General features: G+C 37.3%; 1 protein-coding gene across 1 annotated transcript in view; it reads left to right on the top strand.

The window, feature by feature from the left end:
- Positions 1–25,417, top strand: part of LOC126175678 (shootin-1-like) — a 54,536-nt gene that overhangs the window by 16,596 nt on the left and 12,523 nt on the right. Inside the window, exons 5-8 of the mRNA XM_049922604.1 lie at positions 6,843–7,108; positions 8,870–9,031; positions 10,135–10,273; positions 17,345–17,593. Of these exons, the coding sequence (XP_049778561.1) occupies positions 6,843–7,108; positions 8,870–9,031; positions 10,135–10,273; positions 17,345–17,593 (816 nt within the window). The remainder of the gene's footprint in view (positions 1–6,842; positions 7,109–8,869; positions 9,032–10,134; positions 10,274–17,344; positions 17,594–25,417) is intronic.

Here is a 25,417-nt window from a genome sequence, read left to right as displayed (position 1 = left end):
GAGGTGCATTGTTTCAGAAGGAGGTGAAACACTATATTAGACACTTCCAGACTATGTCAGAACTTGTGTGCTTGTTTTAAATGTACAGAAAAGTGAAATTGAGCACTTCATGAAACATAGAAAGGTAGTACTCTGTGACTACAGTATCAATATATCACAGTTGGCATCAGTCAACTCATACAATTGTATGTAACAGTTTGTGGAAACTTGAAATGGAATGATCACTTATGCTCAGCTGTAGGTAAATCAGGTGGCAGACTTTGGTTCACTATCAGGATACTGAGAAAATGCAGTCCATCCTCCCACCGCAAAATATTGCTTAAGTTTGTTGGACCCATACCAGACAGGAACAACAGGAGATACAGAAGATATACAAAGAAGGAAAGCACAAATGGTTATGGGTTTGTTTGACTCACATGCAAGTGTCACAGAAATACTGAAAAACTTCAGTTGTCTGTCACTCAAAAAAAAAGATTCCAATTAGCCTGTAAAAATCTACGTAGTTTCAAGAACCAGTTTTAAGTGAAGAATCGACAAACATAGTTCAGCCCTATACGTATTGCTCCAATACAGACTGTAAAGACAAGAGTAGACTAATTCCAGGATGCACTGTAGGCATTTAAACAGTCACTCTTCCAATACCCCATATGCTAATGGAACTGCAAGAAACCCTAACATGTGATATAATGCTAAGTACACTCTGCTATGCACTTCACTATGATTTGTGGAGTATGTCTGTATGAGCATTGGTCATAAAGATGTAATTATTACTTCAAAAAATAAAGTAATATAATTAATTGTTTGTGTGTCTGCAGGTGCATGCATGCAGTTGTTGTACAAATTGAAATCCTCATCTCCACTTTATCAAATGGTTCAAATGGCTCTGAGCACTATGCGACTTAACTTCTGAGGTCATCAGTCGCCTAGAACTTAGAACTAATTAAGCCTAACTAACCTAAGGACATCACACACATCCATGCCCGAGGCAGGATTCGAACCTGCGACCGTAGCGGTCGCTCGGCTCCAGACTGTAGTGCCTAGAACCGCACGGCCACTCTAGCTGGCTCCACTTTATCATGATTGTACTAATGTATCATTTTTGCATTATAATGTTGAGGGCTTGGGTAACAAAATCGATGTATTTGAGGCCTTAGTTACAGATCTAGCTCCACATGTAATCGTGGTTACAGAGCATCAAAAAGCTAACCATAATATTCAATATTATAAGTTACAGGAGTATAATCTTACATCGTTTTTCTGTAGAACAGAACATAAAGGAGGGGGTGTTGCTACTTACGTAAGGAAATGTAACCTAATAAGTTCTGTAGAAAAAGTATCATGGGTTAATGATTACTGTATTGAGAAAGATTTTGAAGCAGTGATAATTAAGTTAATGATTGTATCCGTCCCACTTATTGTGGTAGGTATATATCGAGCCCCTTCTGGTAATCTCAAGGCTTTCCTGGAAGCACTGGATAGTGAATTGAGGAAGCTAAGCAAGGGTGGCAATACAGTAAATATTATAATGTTAGGAGACTGTAATATAAACACACTAAACGACTGCCAGGAATGCAAAGGTTTACAAGACTGCATACAAACCTATGATATTAGAGATGTACTTGGTCATGTGCTCATTAGAATAACTGAGTCAAGCAGCAGTTCCATAGATCATGTAATGACCAATTATGAAAATGTTGTGTCGGCACAGACTGTAAACGGGCACATATCTGATCATCTAGGCCAATTATTAGTGATTGGTTGTCTTAATAAACTTAACAAAACAAAAACTATGGGAATAGAAGATTATTTTGTGAATACAACATCACCTTGCTAAAGAAAACATTGGGTCAAGAATCTTGGGAATCAGTTTATAGAGAAAGGGGAGTTGACAGCAAATGGGAAGTATTTGTAAAAATTTTAACTAGGCATATTGATATTACTATCCTGGCAAGGAAGATCAATGTATATAAAAATAAACCTCCAGTAGTCAAACGTGTAAAACTGGATGAAAAAACGAAAAGACTCAAAGAAGGAATGAAGTATATGTATAAGCTACACAGAGAAACCAGTCTTGATTCATATAAAGAGGATTATAAAAAATATAAATATGGGTATCGCAAGGAAGTAAGGAGAAGGAAAGTAGAACATATTAGTAAACAGATCAGAAATTCTGACTGTGTCTCAAAGTCATGCTGGGCAGTAGTTAATGATATGAAGAACACTGATTCAAAAACTAAAATTAATAATATAGAGTTAAGTATACATAATGATAATTTTTCTGATCCTTATATAGTTAGCAATATATTTAATGATTACTTTATAGATGCTATTGAAAATGATACTTGCATGAAACAGGAGATGCAGTTTAAATATGATAAGGAAAAAGAACGGGACTCTTGTAAGCTACCTACAGTAACCATCAAGGATGTAACACAGCTAATTTACAGCCTAAAAAATAAAAGATCAGCTGGATGGGATGAATTTTCTCCTTTTCTACTGAAAAAATGCAAGGGTGAGTTAGCCAGACCATTAGTCCATCTAATAAATTGTGTACTTGAAGAAGGTGTGTTTCCGAAGAAACTGAAACTTGCTATAGTTAAACCTTTATATAAAAAAGGGGAAAGAAAACAACCACAGAACTACAGACCAGTTGCCTTAACCTCAGTGTTTGGTAAATTAATTGAAAAAATAATGCTAGAAATCTTAATCGAGCACTATAATATAAATAACTTAATAGGAGATTTCCAACACGGCTTTAGAAGTGATCGGAGCACCATATCTGCAGCAGCACAGTTTGTACACTGTCTCACGGAGAAAATAAATGAGGGTTATGAAACGGCAGGAGTGTTTTTAGATCTTTTCAAAGCGTTTGACAGAGTCCATCATGGCGCTCTTTTAAGTAAACTTGCTTATAATGGTGTCAGTGGGAAACTGTTCCTTTTAATAGAATCTTACCTTAAAGATAGACAACAATGCACAGAAGTTGTGTTTGATAATGGAGAGGTAATCAAAAAAAGAAGATCAAAGATAAGAAATATAAATTTTGGTGTGCCACCAGGCTCTATCTTGGGCCCCTTCTTGTTTATTTGCTACGTGAATGATTTCCCAAAAGTATTAGACACCAGTCATCATATTACTATATATGCTGATGACACCTCTGGGGTTTGCTGGGCACGTAGTAATGATGACCTAAATTCAGTGGTACAGAATTTTGTTGAAAAAGCCCAAACACATTTTGAAAAAGAAAACCTGAGGGTCAATATTAACAAAACTAATTTAATTTATTTTAAGACAAGTGGCTCAAATAAAAATACTGTTGTAAATGAGGACATTCAGGAAAATACCTGTTCAGAATGTAAATTTCTGGGGATATATATAGATGACAGACTTTTTTGGAATCAGCAAATAGATCATGTCTGTGGTAAAATAACATCTAGTCTGTATTTACTAAGGAGATTAGTTCAATATTTAGATATCGAAGCAATAAAAATAGCGTATTTTGGGTTGGTGTATCCCCATCTATCTTATGGAATTGTATTGTGGGGTGGGTGTAGCCAATACAATATAAAAAGGGTATTTGTATTGCAGAAAAGAGTAATAAGAACTATGGAAAAAGTAAGACCCAGAACTTCATGTAAAAACCTGTTTATTAAGTTTAATATTATGACTATCTATGCAGTATATATGTTTCAATCAATATTATTAGTGAAAAAAGACAAAAGAGTGACAGACAGGAATATGGAAATCCATGATTACAGTACAAGACACAAATCAGACTTTCACATGGTGAGCAGACGATTGAATCTAACAACAAATACCCCATTCATTAAGGGAGCAATATTTTATAATTCTCTGCCAAACAACCTGAAACAGCTTTCTGGTAGAATTTTTAAAAATGAGTTTAAAAAAATGGCTTATATTGAAGTGCCCATACAGTATGGTGCTGACATGATTTGACCTCAGGAATGCTATGTTAAATACACTTAAATGATCTTTTACTTAATAGCTGGTAATCTATTTATATTGTGTATCAATAATCGAAATGTAATTATTATAACATTGCCCATGCATGTTAAATACATGTTTCGGGCTGTAAGATAAATAAATAAATAAATCAATGGGCTGCAAACATTTTTTTGGCTCCTTTAGCAGCATATTATGGTACAGTGGCATCAGCATTTCAACTTGTACAAGGACTGCACACACATACCTGCAGACAAACAAAAAATTAATTTTTTATCTTTATTTTTCTTATGTGATAATTAAGACTTGATTACCATACTTCTTGTGAATGTAGATGCATTAGAACTGTGGGATTCTTCAGCCTATGGTCTGGACATCAGAATTGTAATCCAGAATGAAGTATTAAACATAAAATTACAACAGTTTCCTTCATGATTAATTAGTACACATTTTACCTTTTTCTGAAGATAATTATTTTTCAGTTTGACATATGTTTACCTAGAAATACTGTGATTATTATTCTGTGATTTGGTTCATTGTAAATGTTACTCCATTCATTGTCTTTTTTAACTTTCCTTGTCATCTTGTTGCTGATCAACTTACTACTGTGACTTTGGCCTTTCGCTTTCATGGGTATCGCATGTGGACTCTTGAATATCTGCCATCCTTGCTTGTGTGTTAGTGGAGAGACAACCTTCAGTCCATTACCGCAGTTCTGGGAACTACCAATGTGGCTTCTCACCAGTTACGAGCACGGGCTTATATCTGTGATGGGCCTCATTCAGACAATTCTGTCAGTTTCCAGCGAGCTGGTGACTGATGCGCTTCTCCGTGAGAATGGTGCGCTCACACTGGCCACCCCGTAATCTTTCACAAATGAGTTAAACAAAAAACCATTTGTTAAAAAAATTGGGTTTTACATCAGTTATAGCTTTGTATGTCAGCTTCATAATGAAGTGCATAACATTTCATTAATGGCCAAAGTTATTGTGATATTTCGCATATAAGTAACACACTGCATAAAATTCAAAAAGTTTGCAGTGAAGGGTCACTATAAATTTGTGTTTGGTGCATATTGGACCATATATTGCTACATATGAAATGTAGCTAACATACTGAATTTTTCTTTAGACTTGGTAGGAGGTCTTGGTCTATCACTGATCTTGAGAAAATTGATATTATGCATCAGCCTCATATCGCAGAAGTTTGAGGTATCCGAACTAGATTTTGGCAAATGATAACACACAAAGAGAAGAGTATTTTGCCTTATGGTAGACAAGCAGAGCTTCTTTATCTACTTTGATACATGAATAACTCCAGATTTTTCCAATGGAATGATATTTTTTGAGAGTCATTGGTAGTTGGTGAAATGAGGATTACTGTGGCTTTTCAACAAAGTAAGTGAAGAAATTACACATTTATATTTATACCGGGAATGTGCCTTTTAATAAGCTTTTGGCATAATTTGCCCTCCGTTCATCATTTAATAAGGTACTGTTTCAGGATTGGTGCGTTTGCAACATCATTAGGATGTTAGTGAGTTGACAGTGTGTAAATTCTGGTTTGTTCTGACAAAGGAAGCAGATTTTGTGAGGGTGACTAGAGAAATGTGATACCTGAAATTCGCCACAGATGAATGTGTGGTTTACAGGTTACAGCAAGTTTTAGTTGCTACAGGTATAGTAAAAATGACCACATTGAGAAACTTATACAACTGTATCGTGAAATACCTTGTTTGTGAAAAGAGATACACAAATATTACACAAACAAAAATGTAAAAAATATGGTATACAAAAATATGATTTAAACATTTCTAGACAGTATTCCAACTGTGGACAAAAGTGTTAGAAAAATTAACAACATTGCCAAATGAGGGAATACATCAAAAACATGCAAGCAGACACTGTTTCCTTGTTTAAATAAAAATTGGGCATAATATGTTGTAAGTAACCTCAACATTTTTTGCAAAGAACTGTTTCTAGGTGCAGAAAGCAAGCCCAATTATAAAAATGTTTCATCACAGACCACTGATGATGCTTGATTTCAATAAAATGAAACACATGTAGTAACAGAAATACACATTTTCTTGTAGTTGTGAAGGTAGATTTAAAATACTTTCAGTAATTCCCCGAATAATCTCAGAAAGATGTAGGTCTGTTGAAAGATGCATAAAAGGGGGCAGGGAGTTGAATTGTTCAAAGCAACACTGTAGTTAGCACTGATAAAGTGTTTCTTGTACTATGTCGTTATTGTATGCTCTTATCCATAACTGTGTTATGTCCATTATTTTACAGGTATTACGAGTTACTATACTTTATAAAGGCTCAAACAGCTAGCGACTGCCACAATTTTCTTTCTGTCATTCTCCATACTTTCTCTTGAAGTTATAAACTACTTTCAATGTGTGAAAAGTACCACACAAATAAAATGCCTTTAAAACATCACACTGTATAATGTACTTGCAGTGATACACAGTGGCAACTCATAAAATCCATCAGCTGTGGACTCCGGCCTGTTGTGCATGCACAGCAGTCCTAGGTCCATTGATAAATCACGAAAACCCACAGATTTGTACCCACACATGAAGAGACCCAACCCGTGTGCACATCAGAGAGCTAGATCTGATGGACAGCGACTGAGTGTTAGTGGGAAACAGCAGACCTCAGATCAATGGGCCAGATTTATCAGAGATATCCACAGTACTAGCCCGTGGTTCTGGCCTGTTGCAGAAATCCGCTTGTGTATACTGTTAATAATCAAGATTTCTTTTTTAAAATGACAAATAACATTTCAGAAAATAGGATAACATACATATTTTTAAAAATATTTTTCATTATTTTAACCATAACATAATTTTTCTGATTGCTTTGTTTATACAGAGCTGACAGGGCAAGTTGCTGACCTGCAGGCACAGCTTAAGATTGCCCGTTTGCAAGAATTTGAGGCACAAGAGGCAGCAGCGGAGCTGTCATCGCAACTTGAAGTGGAGTCTGAAAAGAGGCGTCAACTGGAAGCTGATCTTGCGGAAACAAAGCGTCTGCGGGAGTGGGCAGAAAGCCTTGCCCAAAGAGAAGCAGAGGTACTGAGGCAAGAAGCTGAGCGTGTGAAGGAGGAGGCAGAACAAGCACGTCAGCAAGCTAGTACTGTAAGTATAACGTATTTATACAAGATAAAGCTGCAAGGTTATGTTTATCAATACCTAAATTGTCTTTCCTTCTCATCCTGTCCGGTAAGTCTCCCCTGACCTGAGGTTCTGGGTGACTTTTCTGAACTGTATCCTTTTTCCTAAACCTCTTTAGTCCTTTTCCTTCACCGCTCTTCCCCCCCTTTCAACTCTTGTGCCAGAAGAAGCCGTTGGCTCCGAAAGCTTGTAAAAGTTAAATCCTTTTGTTTTTGTGTTCACCTGCTGCTGCTTGGTGAATAATTTTTTTTATATATTCATTTACATTATAAAATGATTGATTGATTTTCTTCCTTTACATTACAATGTTGTCTTTTTGAAATCTGTACTTTAAATGTTATATGTCATTTTTTTGTGCAATGAAAGATTGCATGTAAGACCTTTTCAGAAAGTGGCGAGATTTTTGCAGTCTTTCTGGCAACATTAACATTAATTTAAAACCAAAGTTGTTTGGTCTGTGCTACTAGTATGAATCAACTAATGTAGGAACATGTTTCATTGAACCACTGACTCATTCCACATCATAGTGAGAGGTCGCAGTTACAATTTATGGAACATGCAAATAACTAAATTAAAATGAAAAACGATGTTATTTGTAGAATCCACAGAAATGGAAATGAGATTCCATTGTGGATTGGTGTTATTTTTGAGACATATTATTGCATATAGCTTTCAAGTATCAGAGGATCGCTTTGTGTTTGCATTACTGATGTCAAAATTTTGTTTGCTGCACCATGTTTGCATGGCCTGCAGAGGAGCAGCTACCTAGCAATGATAAGGTAGGTCTGCTTCCTGTCTCCTTCTTGGCGGAGGCATGTTGTGAAAGATTAGTGTGGAAATATTGCAATCTGGCAGGCATTTTACGCACAGTAGGCTGTCGTGATCTGACAGCCACAGCAATACTCTAGTGCAAGTTGAGTAATAAAACTGATTTTATGACTCTAGTTCCTTTATCTTTCGATTTCTAACCACTGTTATAATACTGTACATCATTCAGACACTAGGGCCTCCTTTCAAGGAATAGTGCAAATGCTCCATATTTACTTATGATGCTGCTGATAATGCCTTATGTGTTTATCATTGTCTGACAGCTTGCCATTAGCATGGTCAATCAGTATCATTACAAATACTCTTAGTTTAGGAACATGATAAGTGTTGGCCTGTTGGCAATTCAGTTGATCTATGTACTTTTCAAATTCCTAAGACGTTAGCACAAAATATTTCCAGACATACAGCAAAAATTCAGTATTTCATCCAATTTCGGGTATTTCATCCAATTTCGTGTGTTGTCTCCTGTTCTGTTAACATAATTTTGGCATCTTATGTACTTCTTGTTACCTTTCATCACTATTTCAGTGGTTGCAGTTTCAGTCTACCAACTCCCTTACTTTTCTTTACCCAGCTACAAGGCTGTTCTCCTCCTCCTATTTGTGCCTGTTGCCTATTTTTCACTAATGCTTTTTCTATCCTCATTAATCTTTTAGTCTTGTTTTGTCATCCTTCTGTTTATCATACCACTTGATTATCAAACATAATCAAACCTCCAAAGGCTGGATTATTAATCGAATTTGTCACCAACTGAGCAACAAATTTACTGTATGTGATTTAATTTTTAGTAAGCAAATATTACTCATGGATTAAAATCCTCTGTGTTGGAGGAATTTGTTTATGAGCTTACAAGCTGTCTTGATGCAATAAACACAATGAAAATGTTTTCAATTCCAGGCCCAGAAGGAGCGAAATGTTCTGGCTCATCAAAGTGCGCTGTTAATGGTTGATGTAATGGGTGAAGAGCGCATTGTGCAACTACTGGAAGAAGTTAACAAGTTAAAGAGTCAAATTGAGGATGAGCAACGATCACATGCAGCAGAACTAAAAGAATTGCAGGTATGTTTTGCTATGCTTAGTGTTTTTTTTTTTTTATTTTCATAGATGAAGTGTATTAATAATAGCAATTTAAACATTTTTACTTGCTTGTGTTCTCCTGAAGGAAGTCAGCACATAAAACCAAGTTCGAAAGGAAAACAAATGTATTGTCATTCATTGTTTGACCAAAAAAAGGCATCATATTGTTAGATACCCATGTCTCATCAAAATCTGTAAGTAGTTGAACAGTTTACTATAGACATAATTTTATGCCATGTCATGAAATAAAATACTGATGCTGGAAATTTGTGTCCTTACCAGATATGGTCACCTACAAAGTAGGACCCACTTGAATCGACACACATTTCCATTTTCTGAGAGACTGCTTAAAAGTTTCATCATTTTTCCTCCCATGTGGAGTGGAATAATGTATTTACAGTTTACTGGTCATTTGTTGCCACTGACTTGCTGTATACTGATAAATCATATTATAGTGCAAGGCCAAAGTTTCCTTAGTGATGTGAACAACAGTGTTTCATCTGTATCAGGATTACTTGCAAAAAACTAGTAAATGTTCACACTAACTCAAGCTGTACACCTTCATGCACTGTCTAATAAGCACTGCTCATGCTTGGTTTGGGCAGTTTTAGTGACATCTCTGAATAGTCAAAGGGACTGTGTCTGTGATACAATATCCACAGTCAATGTCTATTTTCAGGAGTTCTGGGAACCGGGGTCATGCAAAACTTTTTTTGATGTGTGTATTTTATAGAAGATTAGGACAATAGAAAGAAGTCAATATTTTTGTGGGATGTGTATTAAAAACTGGTGTGACCTTAGAAATTTTTATTTACTCAGGGAAATGCCACATTCTAAGCACTTATAAAATATAGCAAAGAGTGGTCTAGGAATCAGGTGTTTTTTTCTTTCTTTGTGATTATATATCCAATAACATTTCAGTCTTTTGGATTCGGAGAACTTCTTTTATCACACATCTCTCTCTCTCTCTCTCTCTCTCTCTGTGTGTGTGTGTGTGTGTGTGTGTGTGTGTGTGTGTGTGTGTTTTGCACATGACTCCCTTGAATATGTATAGATTTGTGATTATGGCTGTTTATGTTGATTAGGATCGTTTGGATCAGAATGATGCAGCTGCACAACTAGAGTTGCTGGAAGAACGGTTGAAGTTGTCCGAAGCAGAACTACAGTGTGTACTGCAAAGGGCTGAGCGTGCCGAGTCCTCGGCAGCTGACCTTACCTCTAAAGGTGATTACCACACTAGAATATTAATGGAGAGTTATTTTTTAATTTTTTATGTGATTTTCCAGTCAAATTAACATTATTCACTTTTGCTGTTTATAGCTGAAATATTTATTCAAACTAAATACATAATGCATATGACTGACTGATTGGTGAATTATTTTAGTAATCCATTTACTATTTTACATTAATTATACTGCTTCAAAATGCTGTATTCAAGTAAATGACTTCTGCCTTTGGTTTATTAACCAACCTGTCATTTTCAAGGAATTTGTACCTCATGACCTGTACCAGGTCCTCTCATACCTTTTGGTCTAATGTCTCCCAAAAATCCATTCATCCATGCATTTTCTTCTACTAGCTTTTATTTTTGTACTGATATTGAAACCTTTAAGCTCTTTTATGAGTAAATTATTTCATGTCCCATTCCACAGTCTTACCCACCAATTAAACTACTCTTTTTTCTTTTGCTGCCTTTATGTGCCCATTATCTGTTTTTTGGTCATTCTCCATGTTACAATTCCATAAGGATGGCCACATCGTTATAAAATTTTGGTTGAGTTTTTACTTTTGTTTTTTCATTTTAATTATGTCTAATTGTTCCAGCAAAAGCTAGTGTTGTAGATATAACTAATAATTGGATATAACAGAAAGAAACATTCCACATGGGAAAAGTATATTAAAAAAAGATGATGCTGTGACTTACCAAACGGGAAAGCGCTGGTAGATAGACACAATAAAAAACAGACAAACACACTTACAAATATCAAGCTTTCGCAACCGACGGTTGCTTCATCAGGAAAGAGGTAAGGAGAGGGAAAGAAGAAAGGATGTGGGTTTTACAGGAGAGGGTAAGAAGTCATTCCAATCCTGGGAGCTGAAAGACTTACCTTAGGGGGGGGAAAAGGGACAGGTATACACTCGCGCGCGCGCACACACACATATCCATCTGCACATATACAGACACAAGCAGACATATGTAAAGGCAAAGACTGCCTCTGTACTTCCGCCTCGACTGACATCTTTGCCCAAACTCTTTGCCTTTACATATGTCTGCTTGTGTCTGTATATGTGCAGATGGATGAGTGTGTGTGTGTGTGTGTGTGTGTGTGTGTGCGCGCGCGTGCGAGTGTATACCTGTCCCTTTTTCTGCTCCCGGGATTGGAATGACTCCTTACCCTCGCCCTTAAAACCCACATCCTTTAGTCTTTCCCTCTCCTTCTCTCTTTCCTGATTAAGCAACTGTGTGTTGCGAAAGCTTGATATTTGTGTGTGTGTTTGTGTGTTTTTTATTGTGTCTATCTACCAGCGCTTTCCCGTTTGGTAACTAATGATTGATGTGTATAATTAATATCAGTGCTTTGTGTGAGAATGCATTATCAATAAACATCATTTATCTGCAAAGATATTATGCTGAATGGGTGGACACAATCCCTATATATACTGCATCAGTGGCCAGCATAACTGGTTATGAAGACTATCCGAAAACTTTGGTGTCAGCAGTCCAACCATCCACAGGGTTGGTTCTGCTTCCTTAGGATTCTTCTAATAAATCTGAATGTTGCATCTACTTTTCCTACATCTAGTTTCATTTGGTTCTTTCACTTTGTCATTCTGATCACATGTTCCTAGATGTTTTATGTTTGCTACTGTTTCCTGTGATTACTCACAAATCATATGATTGAACAATGTTGGGTTTTTCTGCCTGTTTATGTACAATATGTTATATTCTGTAGTGTCCTACTTTAATAGATGTGTGTTTTTTCATAGGGATTCTTTATTACCTATATATTTTCAACCGTGCGCTTTTGGAAGGCTATGATAGATTCACTCACAACTGCTGTTTGGAAAAAATAACACCGCCTTTCTAATTACTGTTAAATTACATACTGACTCACTTCATTGATGTGAACTGTATATTGACAACAATCATGAATGCTTTGAACATACATCATCAAACTACTCTCTTTATCAATGTCCAACACAGTCTCAGTATATTATGAATCAATCTGAATGTAAGATTCTCATTTTAATAATTATACATCTTCTTAGGGCTTCCACACCTTGTCAAAGTAGGTTGATGATCCTCAGAACTTACAAAGGTTGCTACAAAAATACTTTTACAAGCTTTGGGGACAGGTTCATATACTGTAACAAGAAATAAATGTCTAGTAAACATGGCCTCTAAAATGTGTATCTTAAGAATTATGATCACTCATTCAGTAGAAGAGATGTGTTTCATGGTATCAAAGATGGACAAGTGCTCATAGCTCTTAAGATACGCATTTTTGAGCCCTTGTTTACCAGACTGTTTTTCATGCTTTGGTGTAAGATATGTTCCCAAAGTTTGTAAAAGTATTTTTGAAAGACCATATATTCATGTCCCAGTAGATACTTCGTCTCACAAAGTCACTGCGATCACCGTCCCATCCAGAAAATGCGTGACATTCCTTGGCATGACATGCTGCATGCAAACATAACAACAGACCCACACAATATCTATTCTCTCACCTAGTTGTATAGTTTCAATGTATGAGTATCATTTGTTGATAAGAAGACATAGGGATGCACATCACTCTTTTGGAGGGGTATGTAACACCACAGTTGTTTGTGTTGAGAGTCAACAGCCAGTTGCGGCACCAAGTGTCAGTGCATAAGTTTTACGGGCATTGCTGCTTTGTTATATACAGCATCATCATCATCAGACAGATGCACAGAGCTTCCAACATCATTGGCTATGTCATTTGTACATGTCATGAACAGTAATTACCCTTGAAATACACCCAAAACTACTTTCACATTTGATAATTTCATCCCATTAAGAATGATTTATTGATCTGTAGTTATGTACATCTCTCCAATGAGCCCTCTTGAAAATGAGAATGACCTGTAACTTTTTCCAGTCACTTAGAATATTTTGTTGCTCAAGGAATCTGATAGACTACAGTCAGGAGGGGAACAAGCCCCTTTTTATAATCTTTACATAACTGTACAGGTTTTACATTAAGTCTAGGTTTCTTTTTCCCTGTTAAACAAGTTTAGTTCATTTTCTGTTGTAGGATCATTAACTTAATATCTCTCATTTTAGCATTCGTATATTGATTAAAAGGAGAAAGCGTATTACCATATTTTGCAGTGGAACTATTTTGGAAGATTGAGCAGCTATTTCAATGAATTTGATTCATTTTCTGACTAAACATAAGACTAAAACTTCTAAGGATTTTTTGGTAAGATTGGTAGGCAGAACTTTACTTTTGAATCGATTGAACACTTCTTGTCTCACTCTTCCTATGTTCATTTTAGCGTTGTACATATTTTGTATGTTAACAGGGCTTTGACTCCACATAAATTGTGATGAAGTTATCTTGGCTTTCATAGCAAATTTTGAATGTGGTTATCAAGTTACTTGATATCTTCTTCCATCCATCACAAATGTACTAGCCAAATACACGTGTGAAATGTACAAATCCTGGGATTTATCCAGTGATACTCCACATTTATTGTCAGATTCATCGCTTGTAGGTCCTAATCTGCATCAAAACTATTTTGAGGTATTTTGAGTCTACATGCCTCTTGCCGTGGTAGCCAGATGATGAGATGGTGACCTTCAAGGTCTTGTGGATAGTAGATTTCTTACAGGGATGTCTGTCTTAGCTTGTGGAGATCTATCTCTCCATCATCATCTCTGGCAAACTGTAGACCATTCTCTCTCCTGTTAATTCTGTTGAAGACTTCAACAGAGTTCCATTACAAATTGTTTTTTGTGGCTTTGTAAGGCCACCGCAATTTTTGTACTGATTTTGTGGGGCAGTGTCTCCATAAAAACTTGCACCTACAGGTTATCCAAAACTTTGAGTTGTTACCCACCTTCCACAAGTTGGATAAGGAGTTGGAGTTACTGCATCAGCACCTACATAAATATTCGTCAGTCATTGTACTTGAGATGATAGAGAGAACCTCAACCTCATTTGATATTGTGTATATCTGTACAGGCCCTATCTTATACTCATGATATGTATGGAAATTATACGGTACAGCTAGCAGATACATACTGAAATCTGAATTTGCCAGTTCCTTGAATTTATCCAAATGGTCTGTTAGAACACAGTCATTTTTCGTTCAGTGATTCCCATATAAGCCTCCTGAGCACTACTTTTGTGGCTCTATAATGCCATCACAACTTTTGGATTGGATTTTCAGTACTTACCTGTTATGAAATTACAAAGAAATCCAGACCATTAACACTTACAGGCAATGATAAATATCAAAGGGGGACAGTTGAAAATGTGTGCCCTGACCGGGACTCGAACTCAACTCTCCTGCTTACATGGCAGATGCTCTATCTGACTGAGCCATTGAGGACACAGAGGATAGTGCGGCTGCAGGGACTTATCTCTGGCACACTCCCAGTGAGACCCACATTTCCATCTTACTGTCCACACTCTACATTTGTAGTGCCCCTACCCACTATACTCATTACTTGCGGCAGTCTGTCTACCGATTCCCATAAGAGTTTGAGCAATGTGAGTGCATCCACACTGAAGAAGATCATTGGCCATTAAGCCTTACTATGAGGGTAAGTCAATTATCATCTGCAAATTAGTTACAAAATTTTATTGTAATCAAATAGGAAACTTACAAGAACATCATTTTTTGACATAGTCTCATTGTGTTTCAACACAGTTGGTCCATTGCTGTACAAGCTTCCTGATAAAAGTAGGTTCTCGGTTGAGCTGCGAGCCAGGAATGTGCTGCTTCGTCCGAGGCAAATCGATGGCCCTTTAATGCCTGTTTGAGTGGACCAAACAAGTGACAGTCAGAAGGGGCAAGATCGGGACTATATGGTGGATGATCCAGTACTTCAAATTTGAGTTTCTGGAGTGTTTCAGCAGTGTGGGCAACAGTATGCAGATGGGCATTGTCATACAACACAATACCTTTTGACAGCAATCCTCGGCATTTGCTTCAAATTGCAGGCTTTAGCCTCGCAGTAAGCATCTCACTGTAACATACACCATTTATTGGTTGGTTGGTTTGTGGGTTAAAGGGACCAGACTGCGACGGTCATCAGTCCCTACACCATTTATTGTTATGCCCCTTTCTCCATAATGTTCCAGTACTGGACCTTGTGCATCCCAAAAAACCATAAGCATCAGTTTTCCTGCAGACAGGTGGGTCTTGAACTTTTTCTTGCTGGTGAATTTGGATGTTTCCATTGCATACTCTGCCGTTAACACTCCGGCTCGTAATGATGGAAGCATGTTTTGTTACCAGTAATGATCCTGTCTAAGAAGTTGTCCCCTTCGTTACCATAGTGATCCAAATGTTTTTTGCAGATGTGCAAGCATGTTTGTTTATGCAGCTGTGTGAGTAGTTTTGTGACCCATCTTGAACAAAATTTATGAAACCCAAGTCTGTTGTGGATGGTTTCTTAGGCAGAACCATGACTAATTTGCAGATGATGTGCCATTTCATCAACAGTTAATCGTCTGTGTAAGAGAACCATTTCACATGAAAGCTCAATGGTTTCTTCATTTGTGGTGGTAAACGGTTGTCCGGGTCCTTCATTGTGTGTAACACTTGAGCGACAATTTCGGAATTTTTCAATCCATTTGTAGACACTCCGTTGTGGCAAAACACTGTTCTGTTACTGTACCGAAAGTCTTCGATGAATTTCAGCCCCTGATACGCCTTCCGACCACAAAAAATGGATCACTGAACATTGCTCTCCTTTGTTGCAAATAGACAGTGAAGCAGCCATGATTAACAGTACGGCATCCATAACGAAACTAACCTAGCAGCTTGAAAATTGCAAAGATATAACAACAAATAAACAAAGCATGAGTTATCAACGTAAAATGACAGTACTACCAAAATAAACAAAAATATAACTAAATTGCAGGTAATTATTGACTTACCCTTGTATATGAAGATGGCATCTGTTCTTACGGACATGTCCAAATGAATGAAATTACAATGAAATCCAGACTATTAATTGCTTACAGGTGTTGATAAATATCAATGGGGACAGTTGAAAATGACTGACTGGGACTCGAACCCGGGATCTCCTGCTTACATGGCAGACACTCTATCCGACTGAGCCATTGAGGACACAGAGGATAGTGTGATTGCAGGGACTTATCTCTGGCACACTCCCTGTGAGACCCACATTTCCCACTTGCTGTCCACACACTAAATTTGTAATGGGCAGGGGTCACTCAATAAGGATCACCAACAATGGATCTCTACTTGAGCAGAAGTTGCACTAGAGTTTTGCATGAATATTCTTTAACACATGCACTCTACTTATGAAAAATCCATCCAATATAGAAAGTCTTCCATTTGCCTTCCTTACTAATAATTTCACATGCTCATTTCATTTTGTAGAGTTCTGTGGCATCACTCAGTGATATTAAATGATAAACAGGATTCTATCACCACTTCTGCAATTTGATACTGTTGGATTGTTTCCTAACTCAGCTGCCCAATGAGTTGCCACTCACTGCAGCCTTCAGCATATTGTGTTGTCTACGCCAGTAGCAGTTGGTGAAAATGGTGGGACTCCTTGTGTTGTCTAACTGATAGTAACTGTCATGATTAATAAGGTTTTATTTAGTGTGTATCTGTACAGATTTCTTAATAATGGAGGCCCAAAGCAATACTGCTGTAGTCAGAATTATTATTTTCTTATATTCCATCTGATGTCCAGTGAAGACCATGCTCTATAATGGCAGGCTTGGTGGGCTGCAAAGATGAGTGCAATGTTAGTGCTCACTGCACACTTTCCATGGCCATCTGACATACGTAAGTCATACGGGAAGGAATGGAAGGAGCATAGATGAAGGAGAAAAAGTCAAAAAGTGTTAAAATATGGTTTTGGAGACCGAGAAAACATTTTATAATCAAAAGGCTTTTGATTTTTATTTTATCCAAGGTGGTTCTCCCAACTAAATTATTCCATGTTATTCTGGTCCATCGTTGTGCACTTACAACTATTTTCTTCGCATCCTGGTCCTTCTCTACTCCCTTTTCTCTCTCTAAACTTTGCTGTGTCTTATGTTGTATTTTGTTTTACAGTGACAGAGCTACAGAATGAAATAGAGGAACTGAAGCGAGCTCCACCACCTCCACCTCCTCCTCCCCCTCCACCTCCTCCTCCCCCTCCACCTCCCCCACCCCCTCCACCAACATCTTTGCCACTTCCTCCATGTCTAGGAGGCAACTGCGCAACAGTGCCTTCCAATCACAATGGAAATGAAGATCCAGTTGGTGACATGGCTACTATCCTCGGACGTAAGGTCAACACTCCTGCTGCTGCATCTTCAGGTTAGTGTATAAGATTGTATGAGAACAATGTAAAAAGCTATAAGACTGAGATATATTGTTGTATCCCACTTTTGCACTTAATAGTGTAATATATGGGATTCAGAAATGGAGATAATACAAGTGATAGGAACTGTCCACATGGTCACTAGCTATTTAAACAGGACCAAGCAGAATAGGTATAGAAAATGATGCCTGCTCCTGAGCTTATGGAACTATGAAGTTAATTCTTTGTGTCACAGAAGTGAGAAAGGAACTAGCAGAATTGAGAGACAGGAATGGTAGGTAGTGTCGAAAGAAAAGTTGGCCTGCATACTTCACAGGGAGACACAGACAGGGATGAGTAAGGAGCTAGAAATAACAACATTTACAATCAAAACTCCTATTCTGGAATTGTTATTCCATGTGATTATCTACACTTAAAGTTGTTCTCTTGACATTATTGTAGAAAACTTGTATTTTACTTTGCTTTACTTGTGGACATTTTTCTCTCTTTCTTACATATTATTTACATTAATTTAATGCATAACAAATTATAGATGCTTGTGTTATCATGTCTAATTTGTAGGATACTTATCAGTCTCCTGGAATAATTTCCAAAACTCTTCACATTGCCTATCAGAGTCAGGGCATATGAAACTGTTGATGGTGACTTGTTGATCCATCAATCCATCTGTCTGACGGCAACAATAAGCTCAGTGTTCCTTTTGTGCTATTCTAGAGGAATATGTTACATGCTGGCAGCTGGGTTTCACCCTCTCCCTTCTCGTATCACCATACCTCACAAACATGACACCACGCTATAGACAAATATTGCAGTTACCTACACTCAACAGTTACATCTCAGACACAATTCTCACACACTGTGAGGAAAGGGACCATTGTGTGTGGAGGAAGAAAACTCATTCCAGTCAGGCAGCTGAATCTGTCTTTCAGGATCTTCCCAGAGGTAGTTCATCTCTATAGCACACGTAGCATAAATAGCACACTTAGCACATGCTATAGGCCCTACACTATCAGGAGCTTTGCAGCCACATTGCTTACTTTCTTGGGGAAGAATTAACCATTAGCAGGTTTGAATTGACTATAATAATATTGTTTACAATTACATGGGCATGATTGTTCAGTATTTCTAAAGCACTGAAAATGACAGGTCATTGACAAATAATTGTTTTATGTTTGATCACTTAAAGAATACATACAATGTAATTTTATTTTATTAAACCATATTTTATGCATAAATAATTGCCAAAAGTTTTATCTACGTGCTCTGTTTGACTGTGATCTACTGTGCACTATTGCAATTTGTGCTAGAATATTATTGACATAGCTCGTCTAAAACTCCATGTTTATGTCACTTTGCAACTAGGAACATAGGCTGCTCAATGAAACAGTTGGACAAGCAGAACACTTCCAAAGTGTGACAGCTGTTCTTCCGAATAAGAAATCTAGCTCTTAGTGCTGTTTTTTCCATCCTTTTTTTTATGTTCCTTTTACTAACTCTAGGTTCAGACCCAGCTAGCCTTTACAGTTGCTTCAACGCATTTTGGTAAAATGTACCTGCATACTTTAACAACCAACCCATGCTGATGCGTCACTGTGCTCATTCTTTTCTGCTGAAATACAGTGTTAGATCTTCAGCTTTAACCACTACGCATGACATAGCTGAGGCTTAGCCAAAATGTTTATCGCAACATTTTGCTGTCCGGCTGAAAACTGTGGTGGTGTTCCTTCAAGAAGTCTATATTTTATATTTGTATAATGTGATATGCTTTACTTAAATGTAAGCTGTAATAATCTGTAATTAATTGCAATATAGTCTGCACAAGTTAGTGTCTGCGTTAGGAGGTCTGCTTGCCATTAATTTGAGCAATGGTAATGGAACAATGGTTGCTTTACTCTTTCCACTTAGTGAAAATAAGAGCAGAATGCCGTGATCACTTGGTCACTTTCAGTATATACGTGACCTAAGTCAGAAATGGTAAAAAAAGCTGTATTTCAAGTTTATGATGCAGAATTATTACTTGAAAACAGTGTTTATCACTATTTTAATTGAGCTGATAAGACTGAATGAGATAGATAATTTTAATGTCTTACTTAATGTTGACTGTGTTGCCCAATAATGATTCAGAAGTGATCACATAGCATATGTTAGTGCTTAAATTACTGAAACAGAATTTTATTATATGCCATCGTCAGGTGTTAATTGAAAGTAAAATAATGCACCCAAAAAAATATAAGGACTGAATAGGTTTCACACAATTTACCAGTGCTGTGGTATCCATGTGACCTTAAACCATCCCTGGGTCTCTTAGCCCACAATGCAGTATGACTCTCAATTTCTTTTGTTCCAGAGAATTTCTAAGAACTTTGTGCCTCTTTCTGGCTAACAACAAAAGGCTGTTTTGCACCTTTTTTTCATTATTTTTTAGTGATTTTACTTTTCATTTATTTCTTCAGAAATCTAACTTATTTTAGATATTGCATTTATTTCTGTCCCACATCCCTTTGTTTTTAGCTGGGGATTCATTCTGTAGGTTCACTTTCCTTAATATTTCTGGAGCTGGGTTGAACTAGCTTTAACCATAAGGAGAGACTTACATGTTGGCAGTTGCTGGAGGAAATTAGGTGCACAGGACTGCTCTTTAGTTAACTTGAACAGCAGTCAGTGATCAGATTTAGTGAGAGAAACTTGAGACAAATAATATAAATATCACTTGGTTTATTTCCAGGCATGTCCAGTAAGTAAGAGTACTGTGACTCTGACGTTTAAGGGATTTTTTCATTTATGACAAAGTTGGCAGCACTGTATTCAAGCCAAAAGTGTTGGCTGAAGAATGCACCCTCATTTATCTCAGTCAGTGGAAAACTCTTGTTGTAGTGCTGTATTGAAATGAGTGTCTTTATTCTGAGTGCTGCCAGCTGTGAAGTGAGGAGAGTAGTCCTGTTTCTTCTTGCAGAGGGAAATGTGCCTTTCCAGATTTGTAGGGGTGTTGTGAGTTTGAAGTTGACAAAATGAATGTTTATAATGAACAAAGGAGTGGGCATCATTCTGTCATGACCAATGAGATGGTGAATGGGATCAAAGAAACAATATTTGGCAATCATCAGACGAGATGAACAAAATGTTTCTAGGAATTTCCAGATCTTGGTTTTTGAAAATTGTGTGTTAAGTGGGTACCATAACAGCTCCAAGGTGAGTGTTTCGAAATGGTATGTGAATGGTTCCTTGACTCTATTGTGACTGACACTGAAATGTTGGGGGGGGGGGGGGGGGGGGGGCACTAACTACATCCCTGAGATGAAAAGACAATCAGTGCAGTGGTGACATCTCTCTCCACCATAAGTGAAAAATTTCAAACCCATTGTTTCAGCCTGAAAAATCATGGCCACTGTCTTTTGAGACTGTGAAGGGATTTCTCCTCATTGAATTTTTGCTCCAGGGGGAATCAGTTAATCTGTGCAGCATTGTGACACCCTACAAACTATAGATGATGATACAGAACAAAGAGGGGGAATGTTAATGACGGTAATGTACTTGTTACACGACAATACATGCCCCAATGCAGCCAATGCCACAAAGCAACTCTTGGTTTCAATTGGTTGGAACATCATCAGTGATCCTGCTCGTAGCCCTTACATGTCACCTTCAGATTTTCATGTCTTCACCCCTCTGGAGTTGTTTATGGGAGAAAAATGGTTTTCTACCAATGATGAGGTCATCTTTTCACCCCTCTGGAGTTGTTTATGGATGGAAAAGGGTTTTCTACCAATGATGAGGTCCAGAGTGCCATCAAATAATGAACCAAAGAGGCTGAACTATCTGACTGTGTGAGTCAAGAGTATCCTCCTAGATAAACTGAGGTTTTGTAGAATTGATAGTATGGCCAATCAATGGATAATGTTACATCTAACCAAAAGAATGCAAAGAGTTGCACTTAATAATTCAACCAATGTCAGAAGAAGTAGTTCTGATTGGATCCCACAAGGTTCAATCTTAGGTCCACAGTTTTATATTCACACACACACACACACACACACACACACACACACACACACTAAGATCCTTCCATGTAACACACAAGCAGAATTAGTTCTTTCTGCAGGTGAAACTGGTATTGCAGTCAGTCCAAACATACATATGGCAACAGAAGAAATGGTAATTTGTACTGTGACCTTTCAGCTGCATATCCGTTCTCAAGTAACTGCTGACATTAAAATAATAATAGTAATAATAATAATTAGTATACCAGTTACAAACAAACCAGAATAGGAGCTGACAAAAACAGAAACACAATGAGAGCACATACTCTTTTGGGTTTTAGTCATTTTCTCGGGCAGCCCATGATACAATTTAAAAAAATTAAACACTATGCAAGAGCAAGTAAAAATAGTAAATAGGGAATAGTTGAAAACATCATATAATAAAATGGTTAACCACATTAATGGGCTTGAAAGCTGTAGCCATGATATTTGGTTCAGTATAAACAGTAGCACACAGCCACACCATTTACATTTCAGGGAGCACTGATCTGTGTGCAGCAACATCTCTTCGCAAGTAAGGGAAAGATAAACGTGTATGGCCAGGTACGCTGTATGTATGGTCTGTGTTAACATAAGTGTTAGGAAGGGAAAGAAAGAAGGATTATTCTCAGTTAATCATATGTACAAGGATCATAAACTATAGTATTGAATTGTAATTTGTTCTGATGATATCATTGCAACAGTTGTTACATACAGTTTGCAACAAACCATTTTATTGTATGACATTTTAAACTTTTGCCTGCTCTTTTTGACCCAGCAGCCATTATTAATTAAGGCACAAAGGAATTACAGACGTTGGCTGTGAGCGGTCATTGATTGTAATCAATGGGGAAAGTTGAAAATTTGTGCTGGACTAAGATTTGAACGAAGGTCTCCTGCATGCTAGGCAGATGATTTGACCATTAAGCCATTCAGACACAGTGGTCATTGCAACTCACAGACTATCTTAGCACACCTCCCATCAGACTCAAATTTTCAACCTATCCGCACACTATGAATGTAGTGCCCCTTGTCTGTTATCATCATTACTTGTGGCATTTCGCCAATTCTGATAAGAGTTCGAGCCTGGTGTGCATCCACACTAAAGAGGTCATTGGCCATCCTCACCTTAATTATATGTAAGTGGTGTCTGTTCTTTCAGGCGTATCTGAAAGAACGGACACCATTTTGATCCAACAGCCACTATGAATTAAGGCAAAGTGGGGATGCACACCAGGCTCACACTCTTTTATGGGAATCAGTGAAACGCCACAGGTAATGAGGATAATGGGCAAGGGATATAGGATAGGTTAAGAATTTGGGTCTGCCAGGAGGCATGCTAGGGTAGTCCGTGCTGCTGTATTGACCACCGTGTCCGGATGGCGCAGTGGTCAGCGCATCTACCTAGTAAGGTGGAGACCCAGGTTCAAATGCCAGTCCAGCACAAAAATTCAACCTTCCCCATTGATTTCAATCAACGCCCACTCTCAGCCAATGTCTGTAATTCCTTTATATCTTAACATTTTAATTGTCCTTACACAGTGTATAATTTTTATTTACTTTATTGTACACCAGGACAACCACAGCAGCCCATGGAAATGACCATAAGTCAAAATTTGTGTACCGTATTTACTCGAATCTATGCCGCACTTGAATCTAATCTAAGCCACTCCTGAAATTTGAGACTCGAAATTCAAGGTGAGAGAAAAGTTTTAGATCGCCCCTCCAAATCGAAAAACAGTTGGTCCATTGTAATGTGAAACACAATTGAGGTCGAATGGATGAAGATACAGCTACAGTAGTTTGGTTCAAGTCGTAAGCTTAACAGTTAAGCTTTACCAGGTAGCCATTGCTATGTGTCAGGTGCTCCGTCCGTATTTATACGGGTACCCTTCCTTTTTCGCGTGCTTCGTCTGGTTTGAATCGATTGCTTATTTTGCTTTGATCTGATAAGTGCCATTCTCTTTGTTATAGGTATTTATGTCACTCTAAGCTGAAAATGCATTATTGTACTGTATCATGCATTGTTTATTACATTCTGATAATGCGTGTTTACGACCTGTCGCCGCTCGCGGCATGGCTTGCTTTTGTGCGCGCTACTGCGGCTTACAATTAAAAATGAAAAAAAAGAGAGGAATTGTCTAATAAGTGAACCAATGGCGAGAGTCTGCTATTTGTTGTTACTTAAACTGCTGCTTTCTTTGATAATGATCAACAAGAACCAAATAATAGACTGCGTATGATAGAAGATGTTCTGAACGAGAGTTTAGCAAAAATTTTTCTCCGTTTGAAAATCTTGGCAGACGACTCTTTAGTACATTACATTCTGCACAGAAATTAGGGTCATCTTAGATTTAAAAATCTTGTCAGTTGCCGTGCTTAGTTTCTGACTGTATCACTATTCAGCATAAGAATAATACAAATATAAACATGACATGATATGTATATTCTTCCGCGTTTGCTGTTCTAGTTTCGTAGTTTATTAGGCAGACAGGATTTAAATGAAATAGCAGCAAACACGAAAGAATACATGGCATAATGTTTACATTCTTCTACCTAATAATTTATTTACTGACGCAGAGGTATTGGCGCCAGTATTTATCTTTGTGCCTGCAAAGCATACCTGTGTAGTGAGACATATATTTGACGGCAGAAGTTAGTTGTGGCGACACCTACCAACATTTTTCAGAACTTCCGCTTACTTTGCACTCGATTCTAAGCCGCAGGCAGTTTTTTTTTAATTACAAAAACCGGAAAAAAAGTGCGGCTTAGATTCGAGTAAATACGGTAGTTAATGGGTTAAACATTGTAAACATACTTTTTATTCTATTTTTAGTCTGATTTTATTCTGGTGACTATGATGAATGGTAGCTTTGTAATTTGTATTCTACTTATATTTTTCTGATATGTATCTAGTTGCTTGAGAATGGCTACATAACTAAAATGTCGTAGCACACAAAATAAAAATAATGTGGAAATGAATAGCAGCTGATGCAGGAAAATTATTCCTTTCCAGAAGTTTGTCATGACTGTGGACCCTGTTGCAGCTAGTGGTTTTCTGCAATTTATCTCACTCTCAATTTCAAGAAGACACAACATGTTCAGTTCTGCACATGTAGATGTATTACACCAATGATAAATGTTACACACAGTGAGGAAATAATAACTGCGGTATAAACTTCAAAAATTGTAGTTGTTCATATTGAGTAGAACTGAAAAGTGGGAAAAACATTTTTGAACTTCTAAAATGACTCAGTTCAGCCGCATTTACACTTTGAATCATTGCAAATCTTAACAGCCAAACCAGTAAGTTAGCATGTTTTGTGTATTTTCATTTAATAATGTCCTACAGAATAATGTTCTGCAGTAACTCATCTTTAAGAAAGAAAATCTTAGTCGATCAAACACATGCTGTACAGTAAGAATATTATGTGGTGCTCACCCACTATTATCTTGTAGACATCTGTTTATGGAATAAGGCATTTGGACTACTGCTTCACTGTATATTTATTCCCTAATGCAGTTTGTTGTAAATAACTGACAACAGTTCAGAAATAACAGTGATGTACATAATTCATTATTCCACATTAAAGTTGTCCTTTATCAAAACTTTGCTGGCAACATTATGCATCTATTTTTGTGCTACTTATTCAATGATATTAAAGGCCTTACAGATAGCAAAAATTTGAAAACAGACTGAAAAAGTTTCTCCTTGACAACTCCTTCTGTTCCATAGAATAATTTCTATTTATGTACTATGTAAAATATGTTTGGTAAGAATTATTAATTCATATTTCTTTTCAA

The sequence above is a fragment of the Schistocerca cancellata genome, chromosome 3, assembly GCF_023864275.1.
Source record: "Schistocerca cancellata isolate TAMUIC-IGC-003103 chromosome 3, iqSchCanc2.1, whole genome shotgun sequence".
Taxonomy (NCBI): Eukaryota; Metazoa; Arthropoda; class Insecta; order Orthoptera; family Acrididae; genus Schistocerca; species Schistocerca cancellata.
The sequence above is the reverse complement of the archived record's forward strand: the minus strand, read 5'-3'. Positions and strand labels throughout refer to the sequence as shown.